Source organism: Cygnus atratus, chromosome 3 (genome assembly GCF_013377495.2).
Source record: "Cygnus atratus isolate AKBS03 ecotype Queensland, Australia chromosome 3, CAtr_DNAZoo_HiC_assembly, whole genome shotgun sequence".
NCBI classification, from domain to species: domain Eukaryota; kingdom Metazoa; phylum Chordata; class Aves; order Anseriformes; family Anatidae; genus Cygnus; species Cygnus atratus.
Window position 1 is genome coordinate 53,072,555 of NC_066364.1, and position 18,456 is coordinate 53,091,010.

The window sequence follows — 18,456 nt, forward strand, 5'->3', positions numbered from 1 at the left end:
CCTCTGGGCAGAAAGGTGGCGAGGAGGCAGCAGAGGACACCTGGAGGAGCCCAAAGGCTCCAGCTCTTGCCCATGCTTTATTTTTCTGCTTCATGGGGTCTTACCTGACAACCCCATCTTCTCGCTTGAGGAAATCTGACTGACCATGTTTCAAGGCCCATCAACGCAACCCCAAACCCCAATCCCAGTGGAAGTGCGTGTCAAAGCCACCAGAGCTCCTCCGTGCCCGTCAGTGCTGTCCTGCTCCCTGCGGTCCCTTGCAACGGGGAGAGGGAAAAGCAGAGAAACGCTCCAAGGAGCTCCCCTGTTACTAGGGGCTGACCAGAAACTGACAGCCCAGCTGAGGAAGCGGGGCTCCTATCTGGATCCTATGACACATACTGACCTGCATACAAAATACCGATCTGCATATGAAAATAACCGGAGCAAGACAAAACGCTTTTAGGCGGAACTTCAACCTGCAATGTTACAGTCTCAAAAACCTGACAAGCTGCCGCACCATTTCATAAAAGCGGCTAAAAAGATAAACGACGTTCGTGCTCCCCCTATTGGCTCGGTCCTCAAAGCACAGCCCAGCATCAATTCCTGCGTGCCTTTCAACCGTGAAGAGACGTTTTACAGTAATAACCACAGTGATATACATATTATACACATACAGGACTTCATCTGTGCCAAACATGCAGCTTTGCCTTCACACAAAAAGGAAACGCTGTATTTCATTGCTGCTGGACTGACGAAGCGCTTGTGAGAAGAGAAGAACCTGGAACGATGTCATTTTTTCAGAGGAACCCGTAAGAATTAATATAAAATAGCTTCAACTTTTTAAGTTGATAATAATAATACAGATCACCATTAAGAGCACAACTGAATGCTGAGAACCTCTGAATTTGTCAGTCTTTCCTTCAATGCACAGAGGAAGAAACAAAATCTGAGTATAACTGTTTGTAAACGACTTAATGTACCTTCAGACTGGAGAAAACAAGTATTTTCACATACAGCTAGGTTACCCCCACCCAGACAATATCCTTTCAGGAAAAAATATCTATTTTAATCTGTTTGGGATTTTTCTGGCAAGACAATTTTACCAACACAAGTAAACTTGAACATTTATATTAAAATACTGTTGTCCTTCACAAGCTATCTTCTCCCATTAGGCGAAGAGGTAAAAACAAAGACTGTGAATCATGTTAGAAAGGTGTATCTGCCTCTTAAAATCATACGCTTGATTTTTTCTATATGAAAAGCCTTCAAATACGGCACGTAAAAAAACGTATTATTTAAGTAAACCAGATTAGAGTCAGCTAATAGCAGTCAACTAATTAGTTAAAAAAGAAGCATTAATATCAAACGGAATTCAGTTTTTAAGTCCTGGGCATAGCGATACTGAATATTTGTTCTTGTGGTATGTAGATATCAGTCTTATTTCTGTGTGTGCAAATGCAGTCTCTGCAAATCAATTTAGATCAAAATAGACATTCACACTTGGCCCGCTACACTGCAACCAAAAACTCTCTTTAAGAGCTATTAAAAATATCATTTATAAACCTCTTATTGTATCCAGACTGAGAAAGAGATGCTAGTCTCATGTGGACAGGCATGCCGAATTAAAGGAAACTGTAAACAGATGTCAGAAGAAAATTACTGGCAGTCAAATAAAACTGAGAAACAAGCAGCAGCAACCCCAACCAAAGTTTAAAACAACCACCACCACCACCTGGGTAAGGGGACTTGTTCCCTTTCCTGTTTTATTGACAACAGCCCGACATTGCTCCTCAGGTGTAGCGCTTGATGCCACATGATGGCAGCAAACACCAAGCTTTGGCCTTACCTGCACAGGCTGTTCACCCCCTGGTCTAAAATCCTCCAGCTGCTGCACATGCCATGCAGCTACACCGTAGGGCTCCTCGGCAGTCCTGCAGTCCAGGGGATTTGCCCGCAACTGCTCTTTAAGCCACATCTGAGTCCTGACTGCCGGCTGTATGGGGGCTCCGCTCACAGCCTGCTGTCCCAGAGTCGCGTATCTCTGTCCAAAAGCTTCACAGCTGGCAGCCACGGGTTTGCTTTCAGGTAAGGCACTGTAGGCGGTCAAGTCTAAGGCATGTCTCCTGCTTGAGGAATCTGAAACAAAGTCATCTTTGCTGCACGTTTCAAATTTGTATTTGCAGTCCAGTAGAGAAGATCGTTTTTTCCCCGTCTCCTTGTCCTCCATTTTTAAGAGCTCCATGCTATCATGCAAACAATTTGGCCCATTTGTCCTTAATTGTGGTGACACAGGCTTGTCTGTGCTAGTCCTGGAGTCCGCTGAATGACTACTGCCATCCTGGCTGAAGGTGTTCGGTGAGCTGAGCTTGGACAAGGAGGACCATTTTCTTACAGGTCTTGCACCCTTCATGTCAAGAGAATTGTCCAGGACATCCTGATTTCTGGCTCCTCCTGACCGTCCCAAGCTCGTACTCCATTTTGAGCCGTCAGATTTGAAAGCTTCCCTGTGTTTGGAAAGCGAAGAGCTGGCATTAGACGGCATCACATGGGCAGTGGGAATGGAAACCAGTGATCGGCTGGGCTTAAACGAGGATGTACCACTTGACGTTGAATGATCTGGGAAGAAAGATTTAGTCACGTAAGCACAACACAAAACTCATACTAACATCAGCACCAAGACAGCAAGACATCAAACTCCAGGTGACATGCAAAAATAAAAGGAAACGGGTTTCTTGACAAAAAAGGGTCTTCTGAACCATTCCAGATTATGACAATATGGGAGCTAATTTACTTTTTCCAGGTGCTGTCATTATAAAAAGAGAGTTGTACTAAGGGGGTGGTAAGAGCAGCTCCAGACACAGCTATCAGGCTGTGGGCAGAAGGAAGTGGCAGGCAGGATTGCTCCCCCTCCCCACACAACTCTAAGTAGCTTTTATACCACAAATGGCACGGGTATCCCGGCTCAGGAGCCCCAGGTCTGGTTCCTCTTCCATCGACCCTCTTCTCATTCTTTGAGGGAAACACAACTCACTAAATGCACTTTGCAAAATGGAAGTGCTGGAGACAAGCCAGCTTAATGACGGCCTCTCGGACAGTACTATTCATCCCTTTTGGATTTTGCTTTTTTCAAATTACATTTCCCCAGGTGATTGGCTTTAGAAAAGTCTGCAAAAAATTGAGTCCTTTCAGATGTTGTTATTTACAAGGCCATACCATAATTTATGAAATCCATCCCAAGCCGAAATACCAAGATCAGAGGAATCAATGAGGTGATATTGAGGAGGGGACAGAAGAGCAAAGATGACCAAGGCAGAGGGGAGGTCACCGAGGACTGCCCGAGACCTCTCACAGCCCCAGCAACACGCGCTTAGCATCATCACAGGCTGTGGGCAACCAGAAATAAACACCTAATCCTCTCAGAGAGGATCAGCTCCCACCAAGTCACATGGCTGGACCTTGACCAAGCTCATGTTGCTTGTTAGGTTTAGATTTAGATCTGCTTGTTAGAGCAGATCGAGAGAACAAGCGTGCTCTAATTACGTCTTCCTTTGGGGGTCCTTTTTGACCCAGAGCAAGACAGATACACTCTTATTATTTCTCTCAGCCTAACCTAGACAGAACTTACTTCTTTGGGACCTGTCAACTGGTATAAGGGTAGTGCAATTAGAAAAGAAAAAGAAAAAAAAAAACACCAACCAATCGCTCTAGAAGTACAGCTAGCATACTCGGTTTGATGGCTAAGGCAGGTTAATATGATTTGGTGGAGGCCAAAACATGTTACTACTTGGGCACACTTTCTGAGGATGTACGTGATGCAACAAACCATGCCACAGACAGGAACAAGGAAAGAGCTTCCAATGGTGCGACAAATTTTAGGAAGGGCAGTGCTTCTTTTTTTGTGCATTAAAATCCAGATATCCTTACCCCCAGCTTGCCTGCTCCTCCCTGTGTGGGACCAGACTTCCCCACTTGCAGCACAACACAAAATAACATAGCCACACTCCTCAACCCACAAAAATCCCACAAAATAATAAGCAGTTCCTTCTCTCAGCTCTGCCTTCCCGCCCTCTCCTGGGCACCAGCAGGTGCTTGCACTATTCACAAGTGGTAAATTATATTTAGAGTAGAACAAGGAAAAATGAAAGTCCCGAGCTAGACCTAAACTTCTTTTCCTCACTTCTGATTAACTCTTCAAGCAGCCCTAAACTTGGCATACACCATGCACATCCAACTACAGCTGATGGATACATCTGATAATTTGTTTCAAAGTGAAACATGGCGATTTTGGCTTCAAGTTGCCCTAATTAGTCTTCCCGCTAATGCTCACTGAAACATATGAGAAAATTCACACTTCTTCTCGGAGCATATTGCTTCAGTCTGCCTCGACCGCAGGCTCAGCTGGAAAGAGCGCCAGTCTGCGCTCTGAAATATCTCCCACAAAGGGCAAGAAATTCAGAAACTCCACTGGAAATGAGAGAACCCAAAAGCAGAGTGAAGCTTAAAATGGTAACTTCTGTAGTCCCTGGAGTAAGTTCACAGAATGGCTGAGGTTGGAAGGGACCTCTGGAGGTCATCTGGGCAACGTGTGCCAGTGCTGGGTTATCCTGACAGTAAGGGGAGTAAAGGGAACAAAAAGCTCCACCTGGCCAAACCCAGCCAAACAGGACTTCATGCAAGCAGCAGATTTTTCCCTTCCACACAGTCACGCGTAAGCAAACGCTCAGAGTTCAGAACAAACTAGTGCTCTCTTCTCAGCATGACTTGAACAGCTTTCATCTCACTGAGACGGGCTTTATTTGAAGGCTGCAAACGCTCTTAAATGTGACATGTATGTCTCAAGAGTCTTTCAATGTTTAAGACTCTTTTCATTAAAGAAAACTTTTGGATATAGGATGAAAAAATATAGCAAGTTTCTACAGGTTTTCCTTTGAACGGCATCAGGATTACATGTCAAATCTTGCTTTTCAATTATCCCACTACCTTTTTTTTTTTTTTGCCCACCACAAAGCTCCCTAGAGCACCTACCATATTGGCATCACATTTGAACAGCTGTTAAAATACTTCCCAGAACGCAGAAATGAGAGATTTCGAAAAACTGTATTTTCAAAACATGTTACAAGATTTCTATCACATAACAGCAGAAGATGGAATAAAAAAAAAAAAAAGAGCATTTCACATGGCCTTCCTATCATCTTGTATTACACGTCTGAACTACCATATTACTGCATATCTGGCATAGAAAATAATGAACCAGACCTGATTTCGGCTTTACTAAAAACCTGATCACAGAAATTTCATTTAAGTGGGAGAAAGCACAGCAGAGACTTTCTTCTGAAGAAGGGAGAGAAGAAACCCTCTGACATAGAGCTAATGAACTCCTCCTACTTATTTACGTATTCCTATGCATTTTTTTTTTTTTTTTTTTTTAAAATCCCTGGTGCCAACTGCGTTTACCAGAACTAGAAGAAAACCCCTGAGGCCACTTCTCAGGCCAGATACACAACGTGCTCACTTAGCTACCTGACACCCTCATCTGTTGCCCAGAGGTCGCTCATAACGCACAAGAGGCAGGGAAGGTTCGCTGCAACCGGAACAACTTCTCTAGCTGCAAAATGAAACGAGTGCTCCAAGAAGCCCCATCCACAACGTACACTTCTATATCTAACAGTTTCTTCACTGCTCCCAAAACATTACCAAACAGCAGAATGACCAGCTAGTACAATTGCCCAGTACTAATCCAACCCAAAATGTTTGTGATGCTCATGTTATGGGGATGCATGTGTACCTAATACTGCTACAAACAGAGACCCTCCTTGTGTGAAGGACTTTGAAACGTGATATTCGATATTTTATCCAGGCTATAATTAGAAAGCCCTGACCATGGAGAAAAACGCCAGTATCAAAAACAGGTGACCTTCTCTTCCTTCCCGCTCCCCCCCACCAAAACACTGACGTAGATTACCCCAAACCAGGAAAATAAACTAAATTATTCTTATTAATTGAGCAGAAGACAAACGGGGGAAGCCAAACCACTATCACACACGTTCACTGGAATCTGACTGAGCCTGTGTGTACGACAGGTCTTATATTCGTTACGGAAGCCCTTCCAAATGGACCTCTGGCTGTGCAGCAACGCCCAACGCCGTGGGCCCCAGCCGCAAGCCAGGAGCGATCCCAGTGCCCAGCCCACGGCGCTGAGCGGGCCGTGACTCTTCACACCGTGCCAGCACGTGGCTGCCTCCTGCGAGTCTTCTGCAGGACAGCTGCTTTCAACCATGGAAGGATCTCAACTCTCGTGGGAGATGGTCAGAAAACAAAGCAAAGGCCACGGGATGATGTGCCGTGACAGCAAGATAAATGCTGCACCTGTGTTCCCCCGCCTACCTGCTCACAAACGGGACTAGCCTGAATGCAGCGTGCGGAGGTCATCCGAGGAGCCAACGGAGGGATCCCAAAATGTAGCCAACGCTAACCAAAAGCACTGCAGAGACCAACTGATCACCCTCTGCAAGCCAAAGCATGCAGGAGCCAGTCACAGGAATGGCTTGGTTTGGTTTGCTTGGTTGGTTTTGTTTTGTTTCTTTTTTATTTTCTTGTGTAGAAATCTTCACTGCTGTCCTCACAAGCTCCACTCCTGTTCTGACATAGTAAACTTGAAATAGGAGCTGAATGAACGGAGGAAGTCTCTGAAAACAAACCTCTTCCAAAGAATAAACAAACACAAGTATGCTTCACAGAAAACCGGACCAGAAACGGAAACACTGCAGACTGGAGAGAACTGCTCGGACATGTAACAGGGCTGTATGGCAGAGTGGGCCTGAAACCCTCATGGATAAACAAGTAACATTTAGGAATTAACAGTGCTGTGTTTGAATAGCAAGAAACTAAAACAGGAGAATAAAGGAAAAAACTTACTACTGGCAAAATATTCTTTAAAACATTACTTGCATCTATTAAAATACTAGTATTTTAAACTAGTATTACTTTAATACTAAATAGTGTTTTAGTATTTAACGTACTAAAACACTGTCAGTAAACCAAGTTGCCTGTGTCACAGCTATGCCTTCAAAGCAAAAGCAGTCACATGGTGTTCAGAGGCAAGTTCACTTAATGATATTTGAAAAAAATATATCCAAATTTGATGGCTTCCGGCATCACCAGTTACTGTACTGGGATAATGCTTCTCTTTTACAGAAGTACATTGTAAACTCAGAGCCAATTCTTCTACTCTGAATAAACTGATTGCTGTAGTATTTTCTATAATCCACTGTGTCACATACCAAAAAAAATGCCATCGTGCCTAAAAACTTGTTATATTTAGAAGTTAAAGTAATTTAATATCTACATAGTTCACAAACAGAATGAACAGTACCAGCCTGAATAATACAAATACAAACTTAACACCGTGCAGCTGAGACAGGATTTTCAAAAACTGAAGCAATTTTGTTGCTTTTATTATTTCCCTTCAAACAGCATCATCACAGAGTAAGACGTGCGATGAAACACTAGCAAAGCCACTACCCCTGAGCAAGTTCTTGTGGAGAGAACACTGAAGGAAAAAAATGGTAGGGCCACCCTTATGGGCCTCCTACAACCTACAGAAAACAAAAAATTGTACAAGAGGAGTTTAAAGAATTTTCAGCAGAGAGAGCAGGAAGCAGTGCTGGCAGGAGCACTGAAGCTGTACGCACAAGTACAGGGGCAGTACACACACCTGCCCTCGGAAGGAAATACAGAAGCAACACCAAGTTCCAGCAAACAGTAGAAAGCTTCTCTGACATCCTTACATACAAAAGGAATATTAAATATGTATGTAAAATACTTAACAGAAACTTGCCTAACACGTCCCACCTAACTCCTTGTGGACTGGCCATTTGGTGTATCTTCATTACCCTCCTCCTCTTCAAATAAAGACTTACCCAGTTTCCATTTGCCACATCTCACTATTTCCATAACCCCTTCGGCAAGCAGCAGGGAAGGTAAGATAGCAAGGATCCCACTGGGTGCAAGAAGTGAGGATAACACTCTCACCTTTCAAATGATTTGAAAACAGGGCGAGTGGGAGACAAGGATGTTCCAACGTTAGTTAACGAAGCTTAACATAGTAACAGATTGTCACTGAGCAAACTGAAATTACACCTTGTCACTGAGCAGAAGAAAATTATTTACTTGTAATGAGAATTTTTTATTCACACTTCACTACTTTCATACCAGGTAAGTCCTGTTTTCAGCATACCACAGAAAAGGTCACCCGGCCTCGTTCTGATTTACATACCTCTCCCCAGGTCACAGCATGGACAAGGAACTGGCTCTGTAAAAGTTACTTTGCTTTTTACCCTAAAAGTACATTCAATTGTAGTAGTTAGGGTACTGAAATACTTTGTGAAGCCTGCTCTTTGAGTAACAGGACAACGTAGACCCTCTCCAGCTTTGGTTTATCTGAAAAATGCTGTCCCATACTTGAGAAGTCACCCGTGTATACCACGTCAGGTTTCCACCTCACCTTCTGAGATATAGTCCTGGCAAACCCTCATTAGTGAAGCTGTTAGGATTCCAGCAGCAAGGACAAGCAATTAAATGATACAACGGGCCACAGAAAAGGACAGCATATTCATATAATCTCATTTCAGGACCACAACTCAGTCTCTCAGTTTCCAGTGGCCATTTCAAGAGCCAAATTCCCTAATGTCATCACTTTTGTCACTAGACGACAAGAGAGGCAACCTGAATACCTTCCCACAGACTTGCATATAGGTAATCAAACTAGAATCAGTGCGAAAAACAAGCACAGGATGGAGATTTGCCTTTTTTTTTTTTTTTTTTTTGAAGATCATACATTTCGGCTTAGTGGTTCTTAAATTGAGAGGCATGCACAGCAGAAATTGTTTATTGTCTCCTATGTTCTGCTGCAGTAAGGTTTGAGGTTAAAGTTCCCAATTAACTTAAAAGACACTTGGTAGAACAACGTGTCACCCAAACCGCCCCTCATTACAAATTAACACACGTTCCCTTGAAGTGTATGATTACTTCATGTAAGACAACACCAGGCGAAATGATTGCCATCCTGCTTGTAAAATTGTCTAGGCTAGCTGTTTGGCCATAATGAATTACACAGGTCTTATGTATTAAAACTTTCTGTGTATTTCCACAAATTAATCTTAACAAAAACTTTTTGTGTTTTGTAGCAGTTTATTTCAGAGAGACCATACCAAACCAATGCAACAGAAAGAATGTGCAGGGTAAAACAAAGACAAACTTCACAAACAAATTAACAAAGGAAAGGCAAACAGATATGAGCTGTACAGGAAAAATCCCGGGATCTCCTATAGTAGAACGGAAGTTTTAACATGCGCTAGATATACACATGCAGGCAGAAAAGATAACAGAAGAAAACCCTCAGCCCTCAACACATCCCATACACACCAAGCACAGCCAGGCTCCTGAAGGAATCTTAACATAATTGATATTTTAGGACTCAGTACAAAATAGTACCGCCTACGAACATCTCTGTCAGGTGACAATTTGCCCAGCAATACCTAGGCTAATAATACTCAGCTGAGCAGTCCACAACTCCAGAAGACAGACATCTTCAAACAAATGTACCTCTTTTTGAGCCAAATCTGGGTCAAAAAGCCCACTCACGTGGTGCCCGCGTACAGAAGATGATTTAACGTTTGAATGTAAAGGACAAGCACTGTACTGAAGTGTCATGCTGCCCCTCCAAAATGAAGTCAGGTATCACACCTGTGCTGCAAGGACAGCTTTAACAAAGGGCCACATAACTCATAAAGCTGCAGGTGAAGTGTGTTAGCCAGGAGATTATTCAGCAGAGGGAAAAAATTACAGCAGAGTCAGTTACTGCAAGACTATTTTGTTTTCCTTACTGTAGTCACTTATTCTAGCTGTCAGTGTCAAAGAAATGTGGAATTACAGATCCACTGGAAGCATGTGATGAAAACAGGCAAATAAAATATTTTTATTTTTTTTTAACTGAAACAGAAGAGATTTCACAGACTTACAAAGAGGTTAAAGGAAATGGAAGCTAAGACCAAGAGCAAGTTTCACTCCACCTCAAGCACTGGAAACAAGGCGTAAGTAACTACACCACGGGTACAAGTTTGCAATGGCAATCCAGAATGAAAACTGGGTTTCTGAATCAGATTTGTCTGCTAAGCTCATCTGCAAAGACGAAGGCTAACCTAACCTACATAAAGACTTTTAAAATGAGAAAATAGAAATAGAAGTAAGCATTAAAAGAATGAATTTGTTTTTACTAGAAACACTATACATTTCTGAATTTACATGTTTTGCTTCCCTATCCCAAGGGTATCATGCACCCACAGTCAAATATAACTGGGATGTCTATAGACATAACACAATAAAGGATGCTCTGAAGCTTTTGAACAATCGGTTTCAAAGTCAGCTCTCACAACAAGCAGCATCTGCCTCCCTACATGAACAGACGCCCCATCCCCAGTGTTTTCTCTCCATGTACCTCTCTGCCTTCCAACTCCTCAGCATTCAGCTTTGGTGCTATTTTATAGCAGCATCTACACAGCATCTGAGAGAGCTGGGCTACAGGATGCTGCTGTGGGAGTACGTGTGAGTAACAAGCAACTGGCCACCACAAAACAGTACTAAACATTATATAAAAAATGCAGACGTTCTATATATACTGAACAAAAGAGAAATACTCTACCCCATATCATCAAATCTTTCTTTTCCAGCAATCTGGAACTATTTTTAAGCAATAGTTACATAACTAAGTAGAATGATTTTTAGATTAACAGGTTCTATTTTTTCCCCCAGATAAGAGGATAAAGCCATGTTCCAGCACACCAATCACGTAATCAGGCAACTTCATTTTGCTGAAATGAAAGAATGACTGAAAACTTACACTGCTGCAGGGATTTATTTTATTTATTTTTAAACTTAAAGTCTAGATCTCAACTTGCTTTTGCCTTTCTGTGAAGGCTGCCTATAGCTTCCAATTCCATTTTCCTCAAGAACAAGCACTTAACAGTGAAGACATGCAGAAATCAAATACGCCCCTAGGAAACTTCATTAAAAGTAATGGTAAAAGGTAAAAAAAGATAATACAGATGTCACAATGTATATTTATTTCCCAATCAGCCACATATCCATGCCACAAATACCACTTCAATGGCCACCAGATCCTGCCTTTGCTGGCATTACTACTTCATCCCCACTTGGGGATGACTGTCCAAAAAAAAACGGAGTAACCTGGCCCATCTGAACAAATACATCCCTGCGCTCCAGAAAGGTAAAATCCCAGGTATTTTTCAGCAACATCCAGCAATGGGAACGTGCCTACCACTCCACTTCACCATACCAACAAAGTTGTACTTTCTCAAGCTCCAAAGGAAACTTATTTATAATATTGCATCTCTCTAACTTATTGCAGGTCCCATCTCCAACACCAGCACTCCCCCATCAGCCAACCTGATGCCTTTCAGCACCAAAACCACCTCACCTAAGACATGAAGAGAAGGGAGATGCATGTGTGATGAACAGGCCAGACTCCTCCCTCTAGCTCAAGGGACCAGAGCCAAGGCTGAGGGTTCCCACAAACCACAGTAATTCCATGCAGTTAAAACTGGTGCTCTTGACCACAGTGTTTAGTGTGCCCTTACGTTTTATTTGTAAGTACAACCAGGAGCAGAGTCTACAACTTAATGTCAACTCTATTTAGGACTTTCATCTTCCAAGGAGACTGGAGTTCCTGGCTACGTTTTCGAGATTATTTGTTACTGTAAATTTAATCTGTATTCTTGCTAAAATGGTCTTTACCTTGAGAGTATCATATTTGGGTTGGTCTGATACCCATCGGGCTCACCAATAAGCAACAGATCCCTTCTCTGGGCTCACAGGCCGCCGAGAACAGCTCTGTCCAACAGGAGCAGCAGCTTTCAGCATTACGCCAGGCTGTGCAGGTGTGGAAAAGGAGACACACCATCTTCAGTCTCTCTCCCAGCCTCATACTCAGCACCATTTCCACTACTAATCTCCCCCAAATAAGCCCTACACGCAGTAGTCATGCTCCCAGCTTACCTCTGTGCGCTCACTTTGGGGCCCCGAGCCCCAGCTCCTCACGGCTGACCCTCCGAACACCACACAGACGCCTGCATGACACGAGTGCAGGTGCCCGAGCTTTAAAGCCGATGGAAGAAGACATCCTCCCCGAGGCAGAAGCAGGTGCTAGGCACTGCCCCTGCACCACTTGGTGCGATGTATCCCAGTCCATCGCCCCCTCCTCCCCGCCGCAGGCACGGGTCAGGCCGGGCCTCCTCACACAGCCCTCCCATCGCAGCGCTGCCACCGCTCTGTGCATGTCCCCCAAGCAATTTACTTCACGTGGTTTGGGAACGCCCGCCTCGAGCAGTAATCCCTTCCAAGGGCCAGAAATCATCCCCAGGAATCCCAAAAATTCCCCTGTTGCCTCAAGGATAATTTAACTCGCTGGGAAAGTCTGGTCCCCAAATGGTGATGGAGTAGCATGTTCATAGTGACTAGACTGGATATGGACCCAGCAGTCTCGGTCTACGTAATTACTTACCAAGTTTGGGGAAAAAGCAAGATATTAAAGAAAATAAAATCATAAAATAAATACACAAAAGAGCAGAATGTGACATTGAACTAGCTCTTCATTCACACAGGATTAACCTTAAATTGGATTTGAGGGTAACTCTACATCCTAAAGATGAATTCACATTTTATACTTCAAAAAATGAAGCATCGCTGTCCTCGTTCCCCGGATGAAGAACAGGAGGCAGAGCGTTACAATTCGCCTGACATCTCTCAGTAAAACGGAGCTGTTTCCACCCACTGCTGTCTACACTGAGCAATACTGGCTACCCTGGTGTACTGCACACTTTCCCAACTGAGCAGGTTCAAGCAGAACAGAAGGAAGGAACTGGAGGGTGGGGGGCAAAACACAGGCACCAGCAATCCTCAGCATTACCTTACAGCAATGAAAAACTTGACATTGCCAAGAGAGTTTGACACTCCTACTACTAACAGAAATGTTTCTGAAAATGACAGTGGCAAGAAGACATGGAAAAGCCACTGAAATCTACCTTACAAAACCGATTACAATACAATAAACTGATGCGGAATAATCTCAATTTTCTTGCACCTTTGTTTCATGAAATATCTGGCTTTCACCATTTAGACTCTAGCTTTTAATATTTTCTTTTTTCTTTTGTGAAGCCATGATTCTAGGACTGACAATAACCGAACATTGTTCAATTTATAATTCCTAATTTCCCTACAACATAAAGTGAAGAAGAGGAATTCAGATTTCTGTAATGCCCATTAACAACCCTCCATCCAAGACCTCCACCTTCCCCACACGCACTCTGAGGACTTAATTTGGCTTTTCTTAGAGGACAGTTGACAGTTTGAGCAAATGTGAATAATACACTGATAAAATTAGCTGTGTTAATTCAGCAGCTATATTTAGAACTAAATCTTACACTCTTAGGAGGATTTCTGCACTGTAGAAGAGAAGCCTCCTCTCCAGAGAGAGACTATACTTCCTTTTTTACGTCCACCATCAAAGAAGTCACAAAATACAATTTTAGAGACAAGAGGAAAAAAAACCAACCTCGTAAACGTTGCCATCTGAATACTGGCACTCTGAAATTTTCCTGGATATGAGAATATATATGCGTAACTTCATGCTTAGCAGCTTTTCTTCACCTGCTAGCAGCAGCCTGTCTGCAAAGCAATGATAGTTATGTAACAGTGGTTACCTACGATCCATCTGGACCTGTAAGCCTCTTTTTCAGAAATATTCTGGAAACTGAGAGCCATTTGTGTTCTTTGAAAGGAAAAAGACCAGCTGAAAGATCTGCTTTTAACTATAAACAGATACCAAATTAGGAGAGAACTGCGTAATGCCCAGTACAGTCTTTTATCCTGGCTTTTCCTAAAGAAAATACTTAGTTTCGCAATCATTTCTAAAATAAGTAAATAAATAAATAAAGTAAAAAATAAAGAAAAATTAACAGCAATTTATTACTTCCCCATTCTTTCACTGGCAATTCCTTATAAAACAAAAACAATGTCGCTTTTAAATTGCTTTCTTTTCCCCACTGCCTATACCAATGAGAGGACGGAGTTGACTGCCCTGACACGTTTTAGAAAAGATAACGCATAAGCACGCTAATTAAATGAAAGCGACAAATCCAGCTAAACCACAAGGGCAAGAAAGCGTACATCATTAAATATGGTAAGAGTTTTAAAATAACGTATCTCATCCTGAAAGATCAGAAGTTCTTTTGCCAACTTGTATACATGTCAGGCACCATTTGGTCCACCAAATCCATCTTCCCTGGTATGAAACACAACACTCACTCCACATGCCATGAACAGTCTCACATTAAAAGACCTGGTCCCCTGCAGAGAACAGAACTGTAACCAAACTCCAGCTTGTATATTTGAGACGTTTCTATAGTCATTCAAGATGAGAAAATGCTAAAGCATTCAAAACAAAGAGAAGACAACACACAGACACAAACTTCTCCTTCCTCAGAAAAGTTTTGGAGTGATGGTGATCAAATCCCAGAAATCAGTTTGTCATTGCAAGTCCTGCCAGGATGGATTACCCAGCACCTGAATGGGATGCTGGTTCAATGCCTGCACTCCTCCCCACGTACCCACTGCATCTCCAGCATTACCGAGGACAGCTTTCACGTTTACACAAGAGTATCATATGACAGGAGAATTGCAAAGTTGTTCCAAGCGCTGCTACCTATACTGCTCACAGTCTTCTGAGCGCTAATGCCTATGAAATGCAGTATTAAAATGTAAGAGGGGTACACTGCCTACAAACAACCAACAACCTTGAACAAGAACAATCAGAATTAAACTTTTCTTTTAAAAGTTTGCTGATCACTTCTCTCGGTAGGCCACGAAAATTATTAGGAGGGGCTTGTATGTCGGGTTTGTTTTTCAATGTGCACAGTTGTGAGTGCAGAGACAGAGGTGGGAGAGCGGAGAATGTTTCAATTGCTGCCTTTGATAATGGAAAGAATTTAGTGTTTATAAATTTATTTCCAGTTGCTGGCTCACGTATTTGGGTATTTATAGTACTCGTCACTATGGTATCCAAGCACATTAGCAGTGCTTTGACCCTTGCAAAACAATAAAAGGCTGCTGCTTCTCTGCTCTCCAATCTATTAGGAAACACCTCCGTTTTGGTATTACTAGCACAGCACGTTATAAAAATTAAAAACAGAACTCTTAAAAAGCTAGACTCAATTTCAGATTTTGCTTTTTGATGAAAACAAGCAGGGAACAAAGTACATCATTAAAGCAGGCTTGGGAGAAAATGGCTTACTGGGACCTGCCCTCTGACTCTGAAATAGAACCAGCTCCACAACCACTAAGCTCACAGATTCTAAATTGTCTACTGACGACAAGTATTTCAAAAATTATATATAATTTTTGTCTAATGATGTTAATAATTAAAGTCTTCTTTCACCCCAGAGAAACACAAGTGAGCCATTTTGCACAATGCAGTATCTAGCGTGTTTTCTAGTGTTACCTAATAGTACCAGCAAATCCCTAACATAGCAAATTGTAATGGCATTCATCCCACATCCAAGCTACCAGGATGAAATTTGAAACTCTGCAAAGGGTAGCAATTTTAGAAGCTACGTACAGATCTTCCCATCATCACTCAAGTGGTAGAAGGCTATTAATGCTCTTCAGCTTTAGAAGAGAGGTTGACACAAATGATTTTTGAGAAATCAGAACTAGCATGCTTCCCATTCCATAAAATACTTGTAAAAATTAACCATGGCTCAATTCCCTTTCACATCGGGCTAGTGTTTGTAGGCAGACAGGCGCGATTACAATATTGAAATGACGGAGCAGTGGAAACAGCAGAACTGTATTGGTAACAGCTGTAAATACTGAATGCAAGAACAGATTGTTAACAAAAAGCAGAAAGTAATTATCCTTGTTTCTGTACTGCACGTTGTTTTTAAACTTTGATTGATATTCTTAATTATTGTAGGCCAAAAAGATTAGCGATGTTAGTGATCCCGTGAAAAAACAAGTTATATACACGCATGCATACAAGCTCTCCTCATGCATATTTATGATGGTAAATACACAAGCCCATACAAAAGAGAAATGATGTGACAACCAACCTGAAATTCACAAGTTTTCAGAGGGAAAAAAAAAGAAGAAAAAAAAGAAAACCTAAGTCCTCTTATGAGACCTCTGAAACACAGAACGCCACAGCATTTGCCACACTCTCCATCAAGTCTCCACACCCACACCCCAGCAGCAGGAATAACAGCCACTCATTTAAGCAAGTCTAATTAATGTTTTTCAACTTTTACAGTAAATCAAGGGTATACTACTCTCATGGAAGTATACAGCTCCCAGAGGATTCCTGTAAACAAGAACTCTTGGCAGTAAGTCACGTTTATTAATTCTGCCAGACAACTCGACCTGCCAGAACTAACTAAATATTCGTATATATTCCTAATATTTCTACCTACTCTGAATTCCCATTTCCATCCAGGAAAGGTTTAAAAGGTTAGGAAAGGTTTTTATGGCCAGGCTGGATGGGGCTTTGAGCAACCTGGTCTAGTGGGAGGCGTCCCTGCCCATGGCAGGGGGTTGGAACTGGATGGGCTTTCAGGTCCCTTCCAACCCAAACCATTCTGTGATTCAAAACATTAGAAATATGTATTTAAGAGCTTCTGCATTTTTCACATTCCTCAACTCTTTCCAAAATATTCCCTCCCAATTTTCAATGAAAAACTGTTCTGAAGCATGGTACATGTTTCATGGTACCCATGTCATGGGTACACATAAAATCTGCAAGTTTTTTCTCTTAATTCCTTGCATCTACATATATGTTGCCTATTCCCATCCTGCAAGAGTTTGATTATATCACTTACTGATATTAGTCTTAATGTGTAGAAAAACAATGCAATTCTCCCGGACCTCATTTTACACGGGAAAAAAAAGAAAAATCAGCACAAAAAGAAGCAAAGTGTTCCAGCACCATCTCGTGAAGACATTCTAAAAGCAGAAATCCCTCAAGTATAAATCAAGGTCTGTTGCTTCTCTTCTTTGTATCACATATGACTCTTTTTAAGGCAACAGTACAGACCAAACTTTGACATGGTGAAATGAGCCATAACTAACGTGAGAAGTTATGGCGAAGACGATAAACCAGGAAGTCTGGCTGGAACTAACCTTTCATGTCTTTTCTTTAACAAATAGCTAGTGAAGGATTGGCAAAGCAACAAACTGGAGCAGTTGTGCTAAGTGTGGACTCAACGTAAAGCTGAGCATCCTGTATAGAAGTCCTTTACCATAGTCCCCTCAGCATCAGGGAGTAAGGTAATTTGAATATCTGGTGAAGATTAGACAGGTTTTGTGGAAAGGTCTGAACCTGTCTGAAAGGTTGTGGAAAGCACATCTATCTTGCAGGCTCCTTCAAGTCAGACTGGTTTTCTCCCTCTTCTCCCTCAACACCATCGGGAAAGAATAGATGGGGCAGTCATGAGAAGCACTAACAGGAGTGCTGACGCTGGTGACACTGATGAGAGTTGAAAGGAGAGAAAAAGTAACATAAGATAATGGCTGGACCATATGCCAAAGGGACAGCACATTTCCAGTCCTACAGAAGCCACGAATCACTTCACTAAGGATTTTCAGGAGGCTATATTAGAGAGCAGGTACAACATAAACAACAGAAGCAACCTCCACAAGAACTGGTATTGTTTTATTCACAATGAATATTTATTCCCAAGTATTTTTTCTCCTCCTCTACATAGGGCAAAAGAGTTCTTGCCCAAGCAGTACCACCCAGCAGAAGAAAATTCCTAGTGTAACTTGCAAGCTTACAGAAAGGCCATGATTTCTAACATTCGATGAAAAACAAGAATAAAAACCAGCCTTCTCTTCAGTTCCGATGCAGAACGACCCTTCTTAGACCTGACATCAGACTCACATATGCATGACAATAACCACGTTTTTGGAGCTGATCTTTTTACCCTGAATTTAGTAATGTTACTTGTTTTTGCAGCTCTCCCCCCAGATGGAGCATGGTCACGCTGTATGCCAACAGGGCTTTCCTGCACATAAATACAGAAAGTTATATAGAGTTTAAACATCCTAACTCAGAGTATTATCTACTCCAGTTACTTTTACATAAGGAAACTTAGAAGGCCTACACAAACCACTAGTGTGCATTACAAGCACACATTTGGTGCAGTAATAAAAGCTGATGTTTAAGATTCTTGCTTTGAAGCAGCCTGCTAGAAAACAAATGTTAAATCTCAAGATCATTATGCCATGTTAGTCAATCTTATCTGCATGCTCCTTTTACTAAATACCTGCACCATGGATTTGCCAGACCTTAGTTTATTACTGCCTGAATTAAAACAAAAATACATCCCGTCTCATTTCAATTTTTAATAT

General features: G+C 42.1%; 1 protein-coding gene across 5 annotated transcripts in view; it reads right to left on the minus strand.

Moving 5' to 3' along the window:
• CEP85L (centrosomal protein 85 like) overlaps positions 1-18,456 on the minus strand; it is a 146,142-nt gene that overhangs the window by 63,871 nt on the left and 63,815 nt on the right. For all 5 annotated transcript variants that reach the window (XM_050710174.1, XM_035538394.2, XM_035538393.1 and 2 more), the window contains exon 3: positions 1,829-2,598. In XM_050710174.1, coding sequence (XP_050566131.1) covers positions 1,829-2,598 — 770 coding nt within the window. The remainder of the gene's footprint in view (positions 1-1,828; positions 2,599-18,456) is intronic.